The 18343-nt window shown below is 42.9% G+C and overlaps 1 protein-coding gene across 1 annotated transcript in view; it reads left to right on the plus strand.

Annotated features, from left to right (window-relative positions):
• The first annotated feature begins 3260 nt into the window (after positions 1–3260).
• Enosf1 (enolase superfamily member 1) overlaps positions 3261–18343 on the plus strand; it is a 42609-nt gene continuing 27526 nt past the window's right edge. Inside the window, exons 1-3 of the mRNA XM_055610123.1 lie at positions 3261–3344; positions 12744–12852; positions 18217–18332. Of these exons, the coding sequence (XP_055466098.1) occupies positions 3261–3344; positions 12744–12852; positions 18217–18332 (309 nt within the window). The remainder of the gene's footprint in view (positions 3345–12743; positions 12853–18216; positions 18333–18343) is intronic.

An 18343-nucleotide genomic window follows, 5' to 3' on the forward strand; every position in this document is an offset into this window, starting at 1 on the left:
AGAAATGAGAAAAGCAAAACACCATGACCTTGTCTCCAGTTTTAGAGGAAAAATGTGAATTTTTAACCACGAAGTCAGCTGACTGCTGTTAACATTTTCTCTGAATGCCCATTTTTAGGTTGAAGTTCACTGTCATTGCTACTTTGCTAAGTATTTTTCTAGCAAAAATTAACTTTTAATTAATTTTTTGGATTAATATTGGATTTTATCAAGTAACTACTGCATTCTTTCCATAACATCAATGTAGTATATTTTGTCTGCCTGTCTCAGTCTATTTGTGCTGCTGTAGTACAATACTTATAGATCAGGTAATTTATAAAGAACATAAATTTACTTCTTCATAGTTCTAGAAGCTAGAGAGCCCCAAATCAGGCACTAGGACTCTGGCCTCTGTTCCCAAGGCCACTACTTGGACACCATGACTTCACACAGGGTAAGGGAGGAGATGACTGTTCTAGCCCTTTTAGAGAATCACTGTTTCCTCTGATGGGCATAGAGCCTCGTGATTTAATCACCTCTTAATGCTATCACTCTCGAAAGTAAGTCTCAACCTGGGCATTTGGGACACATGTTTTGCTTCTAGTATCACCCACTTACCTTTAATCTGCCTGTATATACTCACGGGTTTCCTGCAAAGAACATAGCTTCTGGAAGAGCTGTTCTTACTGCTAGCAGAAGGATAATGCCTTAGCAGAAGGTCTTAGAGATGAACATCGTGCTGCATGGAAGTGGGGTCTCAAGGAGGACATCAGAAAGGTGTGCATTGCAAGTATTTGTGGAATTCAGGGGCTGGGCAGTAAAATTGTTTTACTTCTCAGTTGTTTATTACTTTCCTGTTATACAGTAACAAAAAGACCATTTCATCCCTTTCCCACAGCTGCATAGCAAGTTTTACAGAAGCAAAGGCATCTCTTAATATCTCACAGCACATTATTCTTTTCTTATCTCACCTCTAGGCATTCCCGAGCAAAAGATCAAAGCCCTTAAGGGATGCTTGGGTCCATATTAAGTTTCTTTAGTCATCACAGGGGAACCTATATAAATTGTTACTCAGTCTGAACACTATCATGAATGAAAGAGTTCATTTCTGGGCAGGCAAAAACACAGTGCCATCAGATTAGGGCTGGCTGTCACACCCCCACAACAGTTCTTTTGAATGGTGCCCAAGGATTAATATAGACCATATTGGTTTCCTTTGCTCTTTGTTCCTACTTTTTTATTTTCCGTGTTTTCTGCCCTTGTGATATTTTTAAGGAACTATTTCCGCTCCTTTCTTAGTTTTCTAGCTACATCTGACTTTACATTTTCAGTGGTTGCCCTGGAATTGCATTATACATCAGTTCCAGCATCTATTAATTGAGCTCATCCTTCTAGATAACCCCTTTGTTCGCTTTAACATGGAATAGGTAATTCCTGCTTGCCTCATTAGGTGGTGTTGGGAGTTTTTTAGATGATAACAGCCATCCTTTACTCTATGCTATCCAAATTATTTATTCTGGAGCAACCTTTAGGGTTTTCCCTTGGGTCATTAATCAAAATTGGATCATAGCAATTAACTTCCACATCCTTAGGCAAATCGTGATTAACACTGAAGACGCTGGTTCTCCAAGAGAAAGACGAAGATCCACCAAGCCCTAGATCCACAGAAATGTTTTCCTCGCCTGCACATACCATTTTAGGAGCAAGAAATTAATGTAGATGGTAATGTTTACAAAATATTTTGCCTTAACATTTGCACTTCAGTTTTTCTGGAAAAAAAAAAATTCATTCTGATACTTAAATTCCCACAGGGCCAAATCAGCGAGGGGGTGTGGCTTCCTTGAAAAAGAGCAGCTGCCCTCAGCTGTGTTCACAACCGCCTGGGACCTCATTTACCTCCCTTCCTGTTGCTGCCTAGGCTGTTGACTGCCAAAAGAACGGACCAATGTGGATCATGCCCGTCCTTTAGCAGCGAAAGTGGCATGAGCATTCTTTAAAAAAAATCCCTGTCCTCCCTACAGGAACACATTGGCAGGATACAGTACCTGTTGGGTTGATTTCCAGACTTACTGTTCAAGGCATTTCCCCAGAGGTGTATCACCTTCCAGGGAATTTGTTTCATCTTTGCGCTGGGGGTGGGTGCGTCTTTCATCTTTCCACTGCAGGCATGTGGAAGTCAGAAGACAGCCTCAAGTATTGCTCCTCATTGCTCGGGGGGGGGGGGGGGGCATTCTCATGTTTGCCTCTACTATCCCCACAGGGGCACAGACCCCGTGCCTCTGTCCCTAGTTTACGTGGGCCCTTGGGATTGTGACTCCGGTCTTCACACTTGTTTGGCGCGTGCTTTACCCTGAGCCATCTCCGCAACATGAGTGAGCCTGTACTGTGATAGGGCAAAGGTGAGGTGGAGGGAGAGCTTCCGCCGCCTTCTCAGCACTCTTTTCTCTCACGTGGATCTTACAGTCCTCAAAATAAGCCTCTGCTTTTGCAAGAAGGCCCCAGCTTTGATGCTAACTTAATTGGCTGTGTGGCCTTGAATAAGTTACTTAACAAACCTGAATTCACATTCAGAGATGGGCCGCCGCCGCCGCCCCACCCGCACCCCAGCAGTAAAATAGAAACGTCTTTTCTCCCTACCTATCTTGTACAGAGGAGCAGATGAGAGAAAATTTAAAGCAGTTTTCATCGTAGGGGTGTGACCGATTTATCAGTTGGTGAAGACTGGGGTCACCTTTAAAAAAAAAAATGGTGATGGTGGTGGTGGTGGTGGTGGTGTGTGTGTGTGTGTGTGTGTGGGTATCACAGAGAACTCAGGTCGTCACGCTTGGCTGCAGGTTTCTGAACTAGCTGACCCATCACCACACTGGCTTTTCAAGATGATGATGTTGCAAAATTCGGGTCCAAGAACCAGGCCGGAGAGACGTACATAAACAGACTTGTAAGTTAAAGAGTTCGTGCTGAGTGGCATTCACAACTTGGCGCGGCTGCACGCTGCACGTGCCTGGCTTCCCAGTGCTGTCCTCCCCGGAAGACCCGAGCTGGCTCCTAGGGGGCCCGAACTCTGCCTCCCCCAAGCTCTGGCCTGGAGAGTAGTGCTCCTGAGAGGTCACTTTCTGAGACTTGCTTAGAAATCCAAGTGCAGGAGAGCGGCCACGCCCCAGAGAACCGGCCAATCACCGCTCGCCGCCCCGCCTTTGCCCCCGGCAGAGCGGCTGGAACCATCGCGGCTCCGCTCCCTGGACCGCACAGTCCAGGACCCTGCGCTCCCGGGTGCACTCGAAATGGTGCGTGGCAGGATCTCCCGGCTCTCGGTCCATGATGTGCGCTTTCCCACGTCGCTAGGAGGCCACGGCTCGGACGCCATGGTAAGCGCACGGGCCACAGGGTTCGCGTGCGCGAGGCGAACGCGGGCCAGGGCAGAAGCCTCCCTGAGGAGCAGGAGTAGCCAGCACTTGCCACCCTCTGGGAAGAGGAGTATTCCTCCCTCTCCCCCTTCCCTTTCTCTTCCATCTTCTCCCTCTTTCTCTCCTTTTTCTTCGCCTTAGTTATACAAATAGGATTTTCCTAGTAAGGGGAAAATGCAAAGGACCAAGATCAAAAGGGTTTAGTTGAGTCCCCACCAAGCGACCGCAGGAGAATGAAGCGCTGGCTGAACCCATAGGGGGAGAGGGGGCATGATGGGGCTCTTAGTGATGGAGACCAGAAACTACCGGGCTGGGAATGCGGGGTGATGATTCTATCTCCGCCACAGCGCACTGAGGAGACTCAGCCCTCTCTGCCACCTTTTGCTCATCAATCAAACGAACGTGTTCACAGTCAGGCTGCAAAACCAAGTATCTAGTGACTGCGTGTCACTTGTGAGGACACTCATGTGAAATCGCTATACCTACAAAAGTGATTAGGAAAAAAATTAACCAAGAGTTCTACCTGTGACAGTCTTAAGAGAGGAAATAAAGGAAGGGCATAGATGTGGGCCCCCATCTCGGTGCTGAATGAAGGACTTTGTTAGCTGAGACTGTTAGAGGGACCCTTTCTGCTCGCCTTACCTACTGGGCTGACTTTATAGCCTATAAGGAGATGCGTGGAGTCCATCTCTGGCCTTGACAGCCCTGAGTGCCTTGTGGTGCCTCCTGATCCGCCAGTGAGATACCATACTAGAATCCGAGAGTTGCATTCATGCGGAGTGAGTGTGTGGAAGCAGGCCCAGGATCAAGAAGCAACAGCGTTAGGGAACACCAGTACCTGTCCCCAAGCAAGAGAAATGTGGTCAGGGAGCCATACCCTGGATCTCTAATTTACAGGCTAATGTTTTACCTCCTAAGAACCTGAAATGTCTGATTAAAAACAGGCTTCTCAAAATTAAGTGGATATATTATATACAGAAGAATGTTTTCTATTCTGAGACTTTTAAAAATCCCTGTGTGTTTTTATATGATATTATGGTAAATGGCTGAAAAATCTAATCACAGTCCTTTGTGGACTTACAAGTAAATGCTCATAATTTTAGCAACTTGTAAAATCCAGACACCTCAGTGTATGTGACTATCTGTGAGGTTTAGCAACTGAGTACAAGTTATATAATCTCTTCAAGCCTAGATTTTTCTCATCTGTAAAACAGGTCCAAGAATATTTTACCTTGTGCATGCAGGTGTCTGAAAAGGGCCTTATACAGAGAAGACTCCCAAGAGGAGTTGACTTTAATCATTACTTATTGATGAGAAAACTGAAGCAGAAGGGATTGACATAAACGTGACTTGGAGTGTATGAAATGTTCAGACAAAATGTATTGTATAGGGGAGTTAAGAAATGGAATATATATGGGAGGGTACAAAATGTATAAAGTGTAATTAATAGAAGAAAGAGAAATGGAATATACTTCTGGGTCTCAGTTGGTTATGAGCTCAGGGTGAGGAAAGGTTATGTGTTATCTGTACTGGAAGCTCACAAATACCCCGCATTTCTCTTGGGAGACCGGGTGGATGCAGTATGCTGATTCTCAGGGGCCTCCCTAGTAGAATGTGCTACTTTGCCGTTCTTTTTTTTTTTTTTTCCAGAAAAAAAAAATTTTTTTTGGCCTTTTAAAAAAATTTTTATTATTAGTTACATTTTATTATTAACTGTATCCCAGCTATATCCCGATCCCTCATTCCCTCCCAATCCTACCCTCCCTCCCTCACCTCCTCCCTGTCCCTTTCCAAGTCCACTGATAGGGGGACCTCCTCCCCATTCATCCAATCCTGTTTTATCAGGTATCTTCAGGACTGGCTGCAAAGCCCTCCTCTGTGGCCTAACAGGACTGCTCCTCCCTTGGGGGGTAGGGAGGCCAAAGAGCCAGCCATTGAGTTCCTGTCAGAAATAGTCCCTGTTCCCCTTACTATGGGAAACAAATTGGTTACTGAGCTACCATGGCTACATCCGAGCCATGGTTCTAGGTTATATCCATACATGGTCCTTGGTGGAGTGTCAGTCTCAGAAAAGACCCTGTGCCCAGATATATTTGGTCCTTGTGGAGCTCCTATCCTTTCCACATCATACTAACTCCCCCTTCTTTCATATGATTCCCTGCACTCTGCCGAAGGTTTGGTTATGAGTCTTAGTATCTGCTTTGATATACTGCTAGTAGAGTCTTTCAGAGGCCCTCTGTGGTAGGCTCCTGTCCTGTTACTTGTTTTCTCCTACATCCAATGCACTTTCCATTTGTCTTTCTAAGAGAGGGTTGATCATCCTACCCCGGGTCCTCTTTCTTGTTTATCTTCTTTAGGTGTATAGATTTCATTATGTTTATCCTATCTTATAGGTCTATATGAGTGGGTATATACTATGTGTGTTACTTTGCCATTCTTGATGCTGATGGCTTTGTTGGACTTGGAATACTGGACTTAGCACTCCAGCTATTTTCCAGCACTCAGCAGCAATGAAACTTTCTTGAAAAAAAAAAAAAAAAAAAAAAGACCTTACTGTCCTCAGTGTCTGTGAAAATAAAGATTCTTGCTACAATTTGCTTTGTTAGGAACACAGAACACTCAAGCCTGCCTGTATTTACTAGTTATTGGTTTGTGTCAGCACTCGCCAAATATAGTGTGCTCCGCAGCTGTGAGCTCCTAGCCCAGCTGCTCCTTGACCACCTCCTAGCAATACTTGTGCTTTCTTTTGCTCACTAGGAGCTCCCTAGTTCTTTCTCCCCTGGCCCTAGTTCTCTAACCTCAGCAGTTAGAGGTCTTCCATTGCATCACTTGCGTTACTCAGTAGATGGAAGACAAAATACTCTTGGTCTCTTTTCTGCCTCCAAACTGATCCTCTCATTCTTCTCTGCCATGTCCTGCTAAAACTAATACAGCCCCATGTCCACATTCCTCCCCTTCTAAACTCCTGAGGCTCTCTTTCTATCCCTTCCCCCCCCCCCGAGCCTTCCCATCTTCAAGTCTCTCATTCATTTTTCAGAAATATAATTTAATTTTAGACTTGCTTATTTTATGGATATAAGTGTTTGCCTGTCTGTCCGTATGCGAACCTTGGACATGCCTGGTACCCATGGAGGTCAGAAGAGGGCATTGGATTCCCTGGAAATGGAGCTCAGATGGATGTAAGCTACCATGTAGGTGCTGGGAATTGAACTGAGGCTGACTGGAAGAACAGTGCTCTAACCTCAGAGCCATCTCTCCGGACTATTCAATGTTCTTCTTTTCCAATGGTTATGCCCTGTTTAGAAGAGTCTGAACTTGACAAAATTCATATTTGGCTCCCTTTGTTTTCTGCCCTTGGTCATTTTAATGCTTTTTGCCTGTTTCCTTGTTTTTTGTCTCCTTACTTTCTCTCTAATATGAAATCCATTGTTCTCCTGCTCTTGGCATTGCCTTTGTTATTTCCGCTTCTGGTCCACTGTACCCGCCGCTACTTCCCAGGCTATCTGCAGAGTCATCTGAATCTGTTTCCCTATGCATTCCTGTCTGACTTTCTCTTATTACTGTGCTGTCCCCCTCTTTCCTCTTCAAGTCTTTCCCATCTTATTCTACACTCCCCCTATGATTCCACTGCATGTTTTCAACATCTAAGCCTATCTTTATGCCAAGGCCTTTGTGATTCCATTTCTGGATCTGCCTTCTCACCTCAGGGCTAGTTGCTGTCTAGATGTTTTCTGCTTAATGTTTTTTTGTCTTCATGCTCAACACCATCTAAATCAGAAACCATCACCTTCTATTTCCCACTTCCAACTCCCTACATAAACATTTCCTTCTGGTCCTCTATGATCTTGCTTTCAGTAACAAAGACTCAGAAGCTTCAAGTTATATTTGGCACACCTTGTCCTTTTGACCCTCTCCTAAGGCTTTTATAAAGGATTTCTTTTTCTTATTACTTGAAAAAGCAACACAATCCTGTAATCCAAAAACTGCCATGAAAAGTTTAATTCTTGGAATTTCCCTTTTAGCACCATGCCTTTAATTTCTACTTCAGGAACCTAATGGTTTTTATAAGCCAGGATGGGCACTGTCTTGGTTACTGTTCTATAAAGAGACGCCATGATCAAGGTGACTTAGTCTATGACCGTCATGGCAAGGAGCATGGAAGCTGGCAGGCATGGCACTGGAACAGTAACTGAGAGCTCACACCTGGGGTGCAGCTTGGTGTGAAACCTAAAAGCTCACCCTAACTAGTGATACACCTCCTCCAATTCTACCGCACCCAGTTCTAAACAGTTTACCACTCAACCGTATGAGCCTATCGGGGCTATTCTTATTCAAACTTTTGATCATATACAGGTACAGACTTTTGAATATGTACCAGCCTTTTCCTTGGCTATCCCCTTTATTGCCTTCACCACCGCTGTTATAGTCTTATTCTGTTTTATGTTGCTATAACAAGATCTTCAAGGCTGTGTAAAATATAAAGAAAACAGATTTATGTAGTGTGCAGGTCTAAATGTCAAAGAACATGGTGTCAGCCGCTGCTCAACTTCAGGTGAGGACCTGGTGCAGAATTGTGTCATCACAGAGAAGAAGAAAGAGGAAGCAGGCATATATGCAAAGATCATGATTGTGAGAGAAACCAAGGGAGATAGCCATTTTCTGCCAACCCATTCTCATGAAATGAATCCAGGCTTGTTTGCTTTGTTTTTGAGAGGGGGCCTCATGCAGTCCTTTGCCATGTATCTGAGGATTATCTTAAACTCCTGATTCTCCTGCTTCTATATTCCAAATGCTGAGATTGCAGGCACTCACCACCATACCCAGCCCTTAATCCAGTCTTAAAAGACCTAATATAGTCTCTGCAGAAAGATATTTCTCCTTTCATCAGGCTACAAAGAACTAATTGTCTTTGTAATAGTCAAACAGTTTAGCCTTGAGACTTGGTGGATGTAGCTTCCCTGACAGTTCTAGGAGATGCAGTATTACTGCAGACATCCTATTTCTCTGGCTCTTATAATATTTCTACCCGCTTCTGAAAAATTCACCAAGCCTTAAACGGAGGAGCTGATTGGTGGATGGATCAGCTGGGCTGGGCATCACACCATCACTTGTTTTCTTTGTTTTGATTGGTTAGGGTTTTCTGTGAAGAGAAGTTTCTTTGTAGAGGCCATAGACTGAATAGATTGTACTTATATATTTAAGAGAGACAGTGTGAACAATGATTAAAAAAAAAAAAAAAAAGAGACCAGAGGCTATGAATTTGAGAGAAAACAGGTGAGGTTGGGTACACAGAAGGGGAGAGAGGAAGGAAAGAGAACAGAGACAATGATGTGATCATATTTTAATTTCTAAAACTTAAAACTAAAGACTTATAAGAGCTCCAGACACCTCTAAACACTTTCCATTAGGGATCAAGCTTCTAGTGTAGACAAACTATATTCAAACCAAAGCATTTATTTCACCCATGGTAATCTTTCTTTCTTTTTTATTTTATTTTATTTAATTTTAATTTTTTCTTATTACTTACATTTTATTAACTCTGTATCCCAGCTGTATCCCGCTCCCTCATTCCCTCCCAATCCCACCCTCCCTCCCTCATCTCCTCCCTCCCCCTTTCCAAGTCCACTGATGGGGGGACCTCCTCCCCATTCATCTGACCCTGTTTTATCAGGTATCTTCAGGACTGGCTGCAAAGTCCTCCTCTGTGGCCTAGCAGGGCTGCTCCTCCCTTGGGGGGTGGGGAGATCAAAGAGCCAGCCATTGAGTTTCTGTTAGAAATAGTCCTTGTTCCCCTTACTATGGGAAACAAATTGGTTACTGAGCTACCACGGGCTACATCTGAGCAGAGGTTCTAGGTTATATCCATAAATAGTCCTTGGTTGAATGTCAGTCTCAGAAAAGACCCTGTGCCCAGATATATTTGGTCCTTGTGGAGCTCCTATTCTTTCCCCATCATACTCATGGTAATCTTTCATCCCAGGTTCTTTTCCAGTGCTGGAATGCCTCAGTCCTCCATAAACTGCCTTAGAGTCCAACCTGACCTACCTCTGAGTACATTCATCTGACAATACCCTCTGCCTCTCTTTCATAGCCTGTATCTTTACAGGCTATGGACTGTATTAAGGACTTAGTATGTTCTGCCTGATAATATTAGAGTTTTGGTAATTATGTGCCCTGGCTGTACCACCCACAAGGACAGACATCTGTGTCCCCCTCAGCAACCTATCGTCTCTCACACACAGGCTACACTCAGCATCACATCACCCTGCACTGGACTTGGGTGCCAGCTCAGACCTCCCACCTGTCATTCACACCTCCTACCCTACCTCCCACCTCTGCACTGAATATATGAGAACTTACAGTCTGCCTCCATAAGTTACTCACGCTATGACCTTGGGCAGGTTACTAAGCCTCTTTAAAATCCACATTGCTCATCCCTAAAACAGGAATAATAGCTCCTACTTCGTAAATAGCACTGTGAAGATCAAATGAATAATGTCGAGCCTTTAGAATTTGCTCGGCACAATAATTGTCATACACCGTAAAAGTCATGACTGTGCTAAGTTGTCTTAGAGCCTTATGCGAACACTCTTCTGCATCCTTGTTGTGACTTACATCCCTTAATAATATTTTTAGACCTTCTGCCTGGTTTTTTTCAGTGTCCATATCTGGCATGTCGATACCACCTATAAACTGTCATTTAATTCCAAACCAATGCTATTGTGGACATTTTACTTCTCTGTTGAAAAAAAAAAACAAAAAAAAAAAAACAAAAAAAAACCCTCTTGGATTAGTATTGCTTTCTCTGCCCTTTTGCACATCCCTGTGGTCCTTGCCCCTTGGAGAAAACTCCAAGATCTAGTTCTTCCTTCTCTGTTGGGGTTTGGTCTGGTGCTGTATATACAAATGCTGATTTCAGTGCCTTGATTCCTGGTTACTGCCCCTGCCATGGCATTGTTAGTGTTGAACCAGGTAACCACGTGATGAGAAGGAATGTTCCCCGTTATCCCTGATTGGTTGATAAAAAGGCGTGGCTAAGGTCCCTGGGCTTTGGGTGGGTGGGGGGGACTGGAGAGGAAGAGAGAAGGAAGGAGGAAGCCACCATCGGGTTGATGAAGAAAGAACCACTTGGGCCTGGAGAACGGACTCTGAGAATGACTTGGAAAGGAGCAATCCAGATGAAGAATACAAGCAAGTATTTGGGGATTATGGATGGAAGGTATCTCAGATAGGAATGACTGAAGCAGATGGGATGGGATGTAGGTTGGGAGATAAGAGATAGCGTAAGTGGAATTATCTACCCAGCCCAAGATATCCTAAAGCAATTACAAAATCTAACAAGTGTCAGTGTTTTATTTTATTGTGATAACGGGTTAAATAACACTGCCGTAATAATTATAGGGCCAATAATAAACGTATTTAGCCCGAAACCGCTTTTTGTCACCAACACTTCCCCTTGAACTAACTACTGTGCTAGTTATAACTGACCATGTGTCATCCCTTACACATCTTCTTGACTGGCCCTGGGTTTTGCTCCTCACCCCCACTCTATTATAAATGTCTAGTGATGATACGCTGGAATTTTTTTTTTTTTTAATTCTGCTTCTTCTATATCACCAAGCCACACTGAGTTTCGTAGTCGTTAAACAGTAAAAATTTATCAAAATTGCTGTTTGAAAAGACTGGTCCTTTCTGTATTTAGTCATAGGTTTCTGGCCCCTCCATGAAGGAGCTACTGCAGTTGATGGCTGCTGTAGAGTATTGTAGAAAATATAAGCGGCTAATAATGTTTATTATTGTTGCCTGTAATTATTATGGCAGATTTATTTAACCCGCTGTCAAACACTAAGGGACACAGACACCTGATGGACTTTAGATAAGCCTTATTTTGCCTGGGGCTGGGCAGATATTAACACCCTACACTACCTCGGGATCACCTAGCCCCACATCTCATGGGTAATCACTCCTATGTGGGCTGTTTCCCTCCACAGTTCTGTAAACACTTGCTCATGCTTTTCATCAAGGCTGCTTCTCTCCAGCACCACCAGTCCAGCCGCATATTTCTCTCCATGCTAACCCATGGTGGTCCTGCTTCCTTCCTCTTTCCTACTCTCTGCGTCCAGTGATTCATCTGACCTGTAAATTTTAGCTTTGCCTCTCATTTCTGCCCTGTCCAGATGTGTAGGCCTTTTGTTTAGCCAACCAGGGGTAATTTTGGAGGTAAGGTTACACAGCAACATTTGGGGTGCATGATAGTTTGTTCATAACAAACAGCAAGCGGATCCCAGGGAGTGAAATAATTAACAATCAAATACTAAGCACCAGAGCAGCTGTTATTGTTATTCAATGGGAGGGAGTTATTGTCTTCAATGGTATAACCATCTGTAAGTTACTTACACTCTAATGGATAGCTGCATACTCATGCCCACTCATGGATGGCTCTAGTTAAACTCAGTGGTTCACAAAACAAAAAGAAATGATAGTAAACCATGCCAAAAAAAAAAAAAATGATAGTATAGAGGCGACCTGATGGGAGAAGTGGGGAGTTTATGGGGATGGCAGGAAGATGCGGGGGAGGGTCATTGTGAGCGTGAGTAGAGTGTACTATATGCAAGCACGAAAATTGTCAAAGGATGAGTTAATAAAACATTTTTCGATAGTGGAAAATTAGTGCAGCACAGGGCAGCATGGAATAATTTGTCTTAGAGTTTTGTGTCTTTATTTTCTCCCAGTGGTTTCTGAATGTGAACGGTTGTGTTGTCAGTCTACATAAGCTGCTACAATGGAGAGCTATCCAACTTTATATCTGACTTTTTAAAAAAATTGCATTCATTCTATTATTGGAAATTACTCTCTAAAGTGTTTTAGAAGTGATCCAAATTTTCCGGATTTAAAAATAAACTCAAAACCAAATTTTTACATCATCGCAAACTGGCTTAAGCATGCAGTCATTTGGGTGGAGCTTAGCACGAGGGTATGTGCTCAGCAGGTACCACTCTTGGCTTTCCTCTCTGCTCATCCCCCAAAACTCTGTACACTGCAATTTTGCACTAGTGTAAATCCTCAGGAGCACTTTTCTTCGTTCAGATCTCTTCTATGCTCTCTGGGGTACATCAAGTGTTCCATTATATTGGAGCTCTGCATTTCTATTTCGTTTTCCAGACAGAGTTTCTCTGTGTAGCCTTGGCTGTCTTGGAACTTGCTCTGTAGAACAGGCCGGCCTTGAACTCACAGAGATCCATCTGCCTCTGCTTCCCGAGTGCTGGGACTAAAGGCATGCGCCACCACTGGCCGAATTTCTATTCTTATGTTTGTTGTGGGTTTCTGATGTTTGCATTTTGGGGACTCCTTTTCCTACAGCACACAGACCCCGACTACTCAGCTGCCTATGTTGTCATAGAGACCGATGCAGAAGATGGGCTCAAGGGCTGCGGCATTACCTTCACTCTGGGCAAGGGCACTGAAGTTGGTGAGTTTGAGTTTCCAGATGCTTCATTTTATGTAGATTCCACTTTTACTTTATCTTTCTCTTTATTATTATTTTTTTATTTTTTTAATTTCAGTTTATTTACTTTACATCCCAAAGTGTATGCCCCTCCCTCATCTCCTCCCAGGTCCCCCTTTCTCTGCTCCCTAACCCTTTTCCCTTTCCCCCCATAAAAGAGGAGTCCCTCATATCAACCTTCCCCAGCACATCAAGTCATATCAGGGCTGAACATATCCTCATCCCCTGGGGCCAGGCAAGGCAGCCCTGCCAGGGGGAAGTGATCCAAAAGCAGGCAATAGAGTCCATGTTAGAAACAGCTCCCCTCCTCCACTAGCCAGGTGCCCCAAATGAAGATCAAGCCAGCTATCGGCCACATGTGTACAGGGGGTCTAGAGCAGACCATAGGTCCATTTGATGTCTCAGTCTGGTTCTGTTGGTCTTCTTGTGAGGTTCCTGTCCCCTCCAGGCCCTTCAGTCTTTTCCCCAGCACTTCCACAGGACCCCCGGAGCTCCACTCCATACTTGGTTGCAATTCCTACCAACTGTCTCGATCTCCTACTGGCTGGAGCCTCCCAGACGACAGTCAAGTCAAATGGAGTAAAAATAATGCAACTTGTGTTGCTGGGAGAAACTGAAAAGTACCAGCATTTGGTCTTTCCTCGTATACTCATCTCTAGACTGCTAAAAAAAATCCGTAAATCTGAATCCATTTCCTTGTGTCAATGTGTAACTACCAGAGTATTACCCACTGCTTTTTTTTAATGGAAGAAAAGGTTGTATTTGGCTTCCATATCCTGGGTCACAGACCATTGATGGAAGCTAAGCCAGGGCCTCAAAGAAAGCAGGAACCTGGAGGCAGAAGCTGATGCAGGGACCATGGAGGATGTTGGCTTACTGACTTCTTCCTTATAGCAATCTCAGCCTCCTTTCTAATAGAACCCATGACCAATAGACAGAAGTATATCCAATCACAATAGACTAGGACATTCCTCATTCTTTTTGTTGTTTTTAATTATTATTATTTAGTACAACTTATTCATTTTTCATCCCAGCTGTGGCCACATCCCTCATCTCCCAACTCCGCCCACCCTCCCTTTCTCTTCTCCTCTCATGCCTCTCCCCTACTTCACTACTAGGGAATGTCCTCCTCCCCTTCCATCTGACCTTAGACTATCAGGTCTCATCAGGAGTGGCTGCATTGTCTTCGTCTGTGGCCTGGCAAGGCTGCATCCCCCAGGGGGAGGTGATCAAAAAGCAGGCCACTGAGACTATTGTAGAACTTTGTGAATTAAATGTTGGCAAGTGACTGAGGGAGAGAGAGGATCAGATATGTCATATGTACATATGTTGTATATATGTACAGAGGATCAGATATGTCATATTATACATATGTTGCATGTACAGTATTTCTTTTTTAAATCAGTTTATTTTTATTTTATGTGCATTGTTTTGCCTTTATGTATGTCTAGATGAGGATGTCAGATCCTCTGGACTAGACTTACACAGTTGTGAGCTGTCATGTGGGTGCATGGAAACTCAGGTCCTCTACTAGAGCAGCCAATGTTATTAACTGCTGAGCCATCTCTCCAACCACCCCCACTTCACAGTATTTCACACCAAGTTGCTTTCCAAAGAAATTCTTCGATGGTTCATGCGTAAACATCCCTCTTGTTTTTCTAAAACAAAAGACGGAAAAAGCTAAGTGTAATGTAAAGTTTCTCAAAGCCGGATGAGATCTCATTGGTGATATTAAGCTCCCCCTCATGTTTTAGAGGTGCAAAACCAAGCCCAGACTGGTACTTAGCAGAAGCAGAACTTGATGTCTCAAAGTATTTTCTATTTAGAACACTGACTGATTGATTGATTGATTGATTGATTGTGTGTATGTTCAGGCAGCTTGCATCTGTGTGAGCATATATGTGGAATCCAGGGATCAGCTTCAGGTGTTGTTTTTCAGATCCTGCCCACCTTGTTTTTTGAGACTGTGTTTCTCATTGGACTGAAACCAGAAAGGCCAAGATCGACCTGTTTACAAATGTGCTTTATCACACCCAGCTTCTTCTTACACGAGCTGTGGGGCTTGAACTCAAGTCTTCATTCTTGCAAGACAAGAACTTTACCAACTGAGTCATCTCCGCAGTCCCTCTCTAGAACACTTAAATGCGCCCTTGTGTCTGCATTCCCAGCAGGTACAAGTATAGCACTCAAGAAGTGTAAGGTCACTCTCACAAGATTAGTTCCAACAGATATTTTCAAACAAGTAAAAAAAAAAACAAAACAAAACAAAACAAGTTTACATGTGTGTGCAAATAACAAGGGAAAATTTGTTCAAACTTTCAGTGGATGCCATGAAGTTTTCTCCATTACAGTGTCTCCCAGAGCACCCCGCAGGCCATACATTAGTCATCTTGCAAGTCACTCTACCCTGCACTTGAGTGAAGAGCTGGCAAGTTTTACGTATTCTGTAAGACACTGGAAAAGCGATTTTAAAAAGGAAAAGAAACAGCTCTATATGGGTAAAGCTGCTGCCAACTCTGCCAACTTGAGTTCAATCCCCAGAACCTGTGTGACAGAGGAAATAACCCACTGCAGCAGGTTGTTCTCTGAACCCACAAGCACACATGGCGTGTCTAAGAAAGCAGGGTCCCATACGAGAAGAATGTGTGAACTTGCTGAGGAAACAAACATAAAAGGCACACTTGTAACAGTGAAAATTACTGTTTGTTTGTTTGTTTGTTTGTTTGTTTGTTAATGTAACCAAACTTCACAGAGAAGAGTTTGTTCCCTTACCCAAAAGCTAGGGGAAGGTTTCAGGACAGAGGCAAGTCCCAAGAGTTGAACTTATCTGCTGGGTAAAAAAGACCAGATAAGGATTCAGCAACTCATTCACACATTCCGCTTCCCCCATTAAGTCAAGAGTCTCCTGTCAAAGATGCCCACAAGATAGTGACTGCTGACTAAGGCCAATTTGTGAGCTCTTTCTGTCTTTCCTCAGTTTTAATTATGCCCACTTGCATGCTGAGCATTTCTTGAAGATGCTGTCTCTGTCCATACTGCGTACCATCCATATAGTACAACCCTAGCCCATTTCATAATCTACACAGTGAGCTTAGAAAACCACGGCAGGCCACTGAAACTACTCTGTTAAAAGCAAAGATGTTGAACTTAACTGCCTTTGACAAACGGTGGAGGGACTTTGAGCACTAAGACAGATGAGACAGTTGTACTAAGATGGTACTATCTGCCCCCCACAATCCTGATGGAATTCTTGGGGCAGGGTTATATCAACTCCTATCTCCCTGTGACTTTGTTTACCAGGCAGGGTTTCTCTGTGTAGCCTTGGCTGTCCTGGACTTTGTAGACCAGGCTGGCCTCAAACTCACAGAGATCTGCCTGCCTCTGCCTCCCCAAGTGCTGGGATTACAGGTGTGTATCGCCACACCCAGCTCTCCTTGTGACTTTAATGCATATTTCTTTTGTGCTAATGTTACTGGATTTCAAAATTGCAGACCATATCCAGATAGTATCCATTTAAAATTTGATTTTCCTATGTATTTCACGGGAGGCATAGTGCCACAGTGTTGCATATGCTTGCAGCCAAGAAGAAAATTTTCATTAGCTCAGCATGGTTACTCCTGCAACTTTCTCAACCCATCCATGAAGTTATTATTTTAATAACACCAAAAGCAAGAAAAAAAAGAATTAGTGTGTTCTTCATTATTGACAAGTATGAGTATGTATGTGTGACCAAGAGACAGAGAAAGCATGTTATTTATTAACATAAGAAGTATACCAAAGTCTTTTTGTTGAATTTTTTATTTTTCTTCCCAGCTCATTTTGTAGGAGAAACTCTTGGGTTTAGTCAACAGGAATCTGCCTTTAAGGCTAATTTTTACCATATGAATTTCCCCATGCTGGAGCTCAAACACCACAAACCAAAATTCTATTTAATACAGAAAATTGTAGTTAACTTTTTGCAGCACCTTTGTGTCAAGTAAGAAAAATCCACATACTGTAGATGAATTTTTTTCATTATGGCTTGCTTCACTGTTAGGAGTCATAGAAGTTGAGATCATTGTTAGCTTCTGTTAGATGCAATTGAGGCCAGAGTTTGATGTAGATAATAATATACCTCACTGTGAGTCACTAACATACTCTAGACTTTTGTTTTAATCCAAGAACAACAACCATCAAGGAATGAGGAGAATACTGTGTTCTTGCAGCTTTATAGAATAAATATCCTAACTAGAATGATTATATATTCCATTAACAAAAGCCCTGGAGAACCCAGAATGGCTGGTTCAGTCCTAAACAATATCTTTCAGCAAGTGTATAATCACTGGAAAGCTGTGCTACCCAGGGGCCAGGAACACCAATGTGGTACTGCTTTCAAAATGCCTTCCTCTAGAATATTATTGAGAGTAAAACTGTACCTCTATAACCATCCTATTAAATGACCTAAAGGTTTGCTATGGAATCAACACAACACCAAACACAATCATCAAAATGTTTTGTAATAGGGCTGGAGAGATGGCTTAGCAAAGGCTAGGCTCACAACCATAAATATAAAATGTTTTGTCATAAATTATTGCTTTGGGGAAAAGTAATGATTTGACTATTTTGGTCTTTGACACATGGACTAAATGTGTCTTAGAAAGAACAAAGTCTGGAAAGGGTTTTCATTTGCATGTATTAGACAAGAGTCCTACCATGAGCTCCCTCCCAGGACTTCTTCAAATAACACAGTGAAGCCCTTTAAAGCAGCAAAACAAATAATTGGTGATGATGAGAACCCACATTATGTTTACCCTTCAACCTGTGTATGAAAAATGTAGTAAAAGTCATGGATAAGTTTAATGCTATGATGGCATTTTCAAAGTATGCTACATGAAAATAATTTTGTCCTTGATAGTGTATGTTGTGAATTGAATATCTTTACTTGCCAGTATTTAAAAAATCAGTTTTAAAGTTCCATAAGTCTGGGTGTTCTTATCCTTTCAGAACAATGAACTAGCAAGGTCTGGCTTTGAATCTCATTACCCAACATGTTACCCAGTGAATCGGGAAATAATTTGGGAACAGTATTTAAACTTGCAAGTCTATAATATTGTTTATCAAAATATGTCTGCTGCACACAGTATGTTAACTCCAAGCTGTTGCAGTTGTGTCTACTTCTTAGTTACAATGGTCACAGACACATGTTGAAAGGATTTTACAAAGTATTTGGGGATTTTTGTATTTTAATTATTTCCATAAGATGTCCATATCCATTTGCTTGTGTTATATTGTCTTAGCTTCCTGGCTGTGTATTAAAACATGACTAAGAATGAAATCCTATTTTGATAGTTGTCTGTGCTGTGAATGCCCTTGCCCATCATGTGCTTCACAAGGATCTCAGGGACATTGTTGGGGACTTCAGAGGCTTCTACAGACAGCTCACAAGTGATGGGCAGCTCAGATGGGTAAGGGATAT

Source organism: Psammomys obesus, unplaced genomic scaffold, assembly GCF_907164565.1.
Source record: "Psammomys obesus unplaced genomic scaffold, mPsaObe1.curated_primary_1811, whole genome shotgun sequence".
NCBI lineage: Eukaryota > Metazoa > Chordata > Mammalia > Rodentia > Muridae > Psammomys > Psammomys obesus.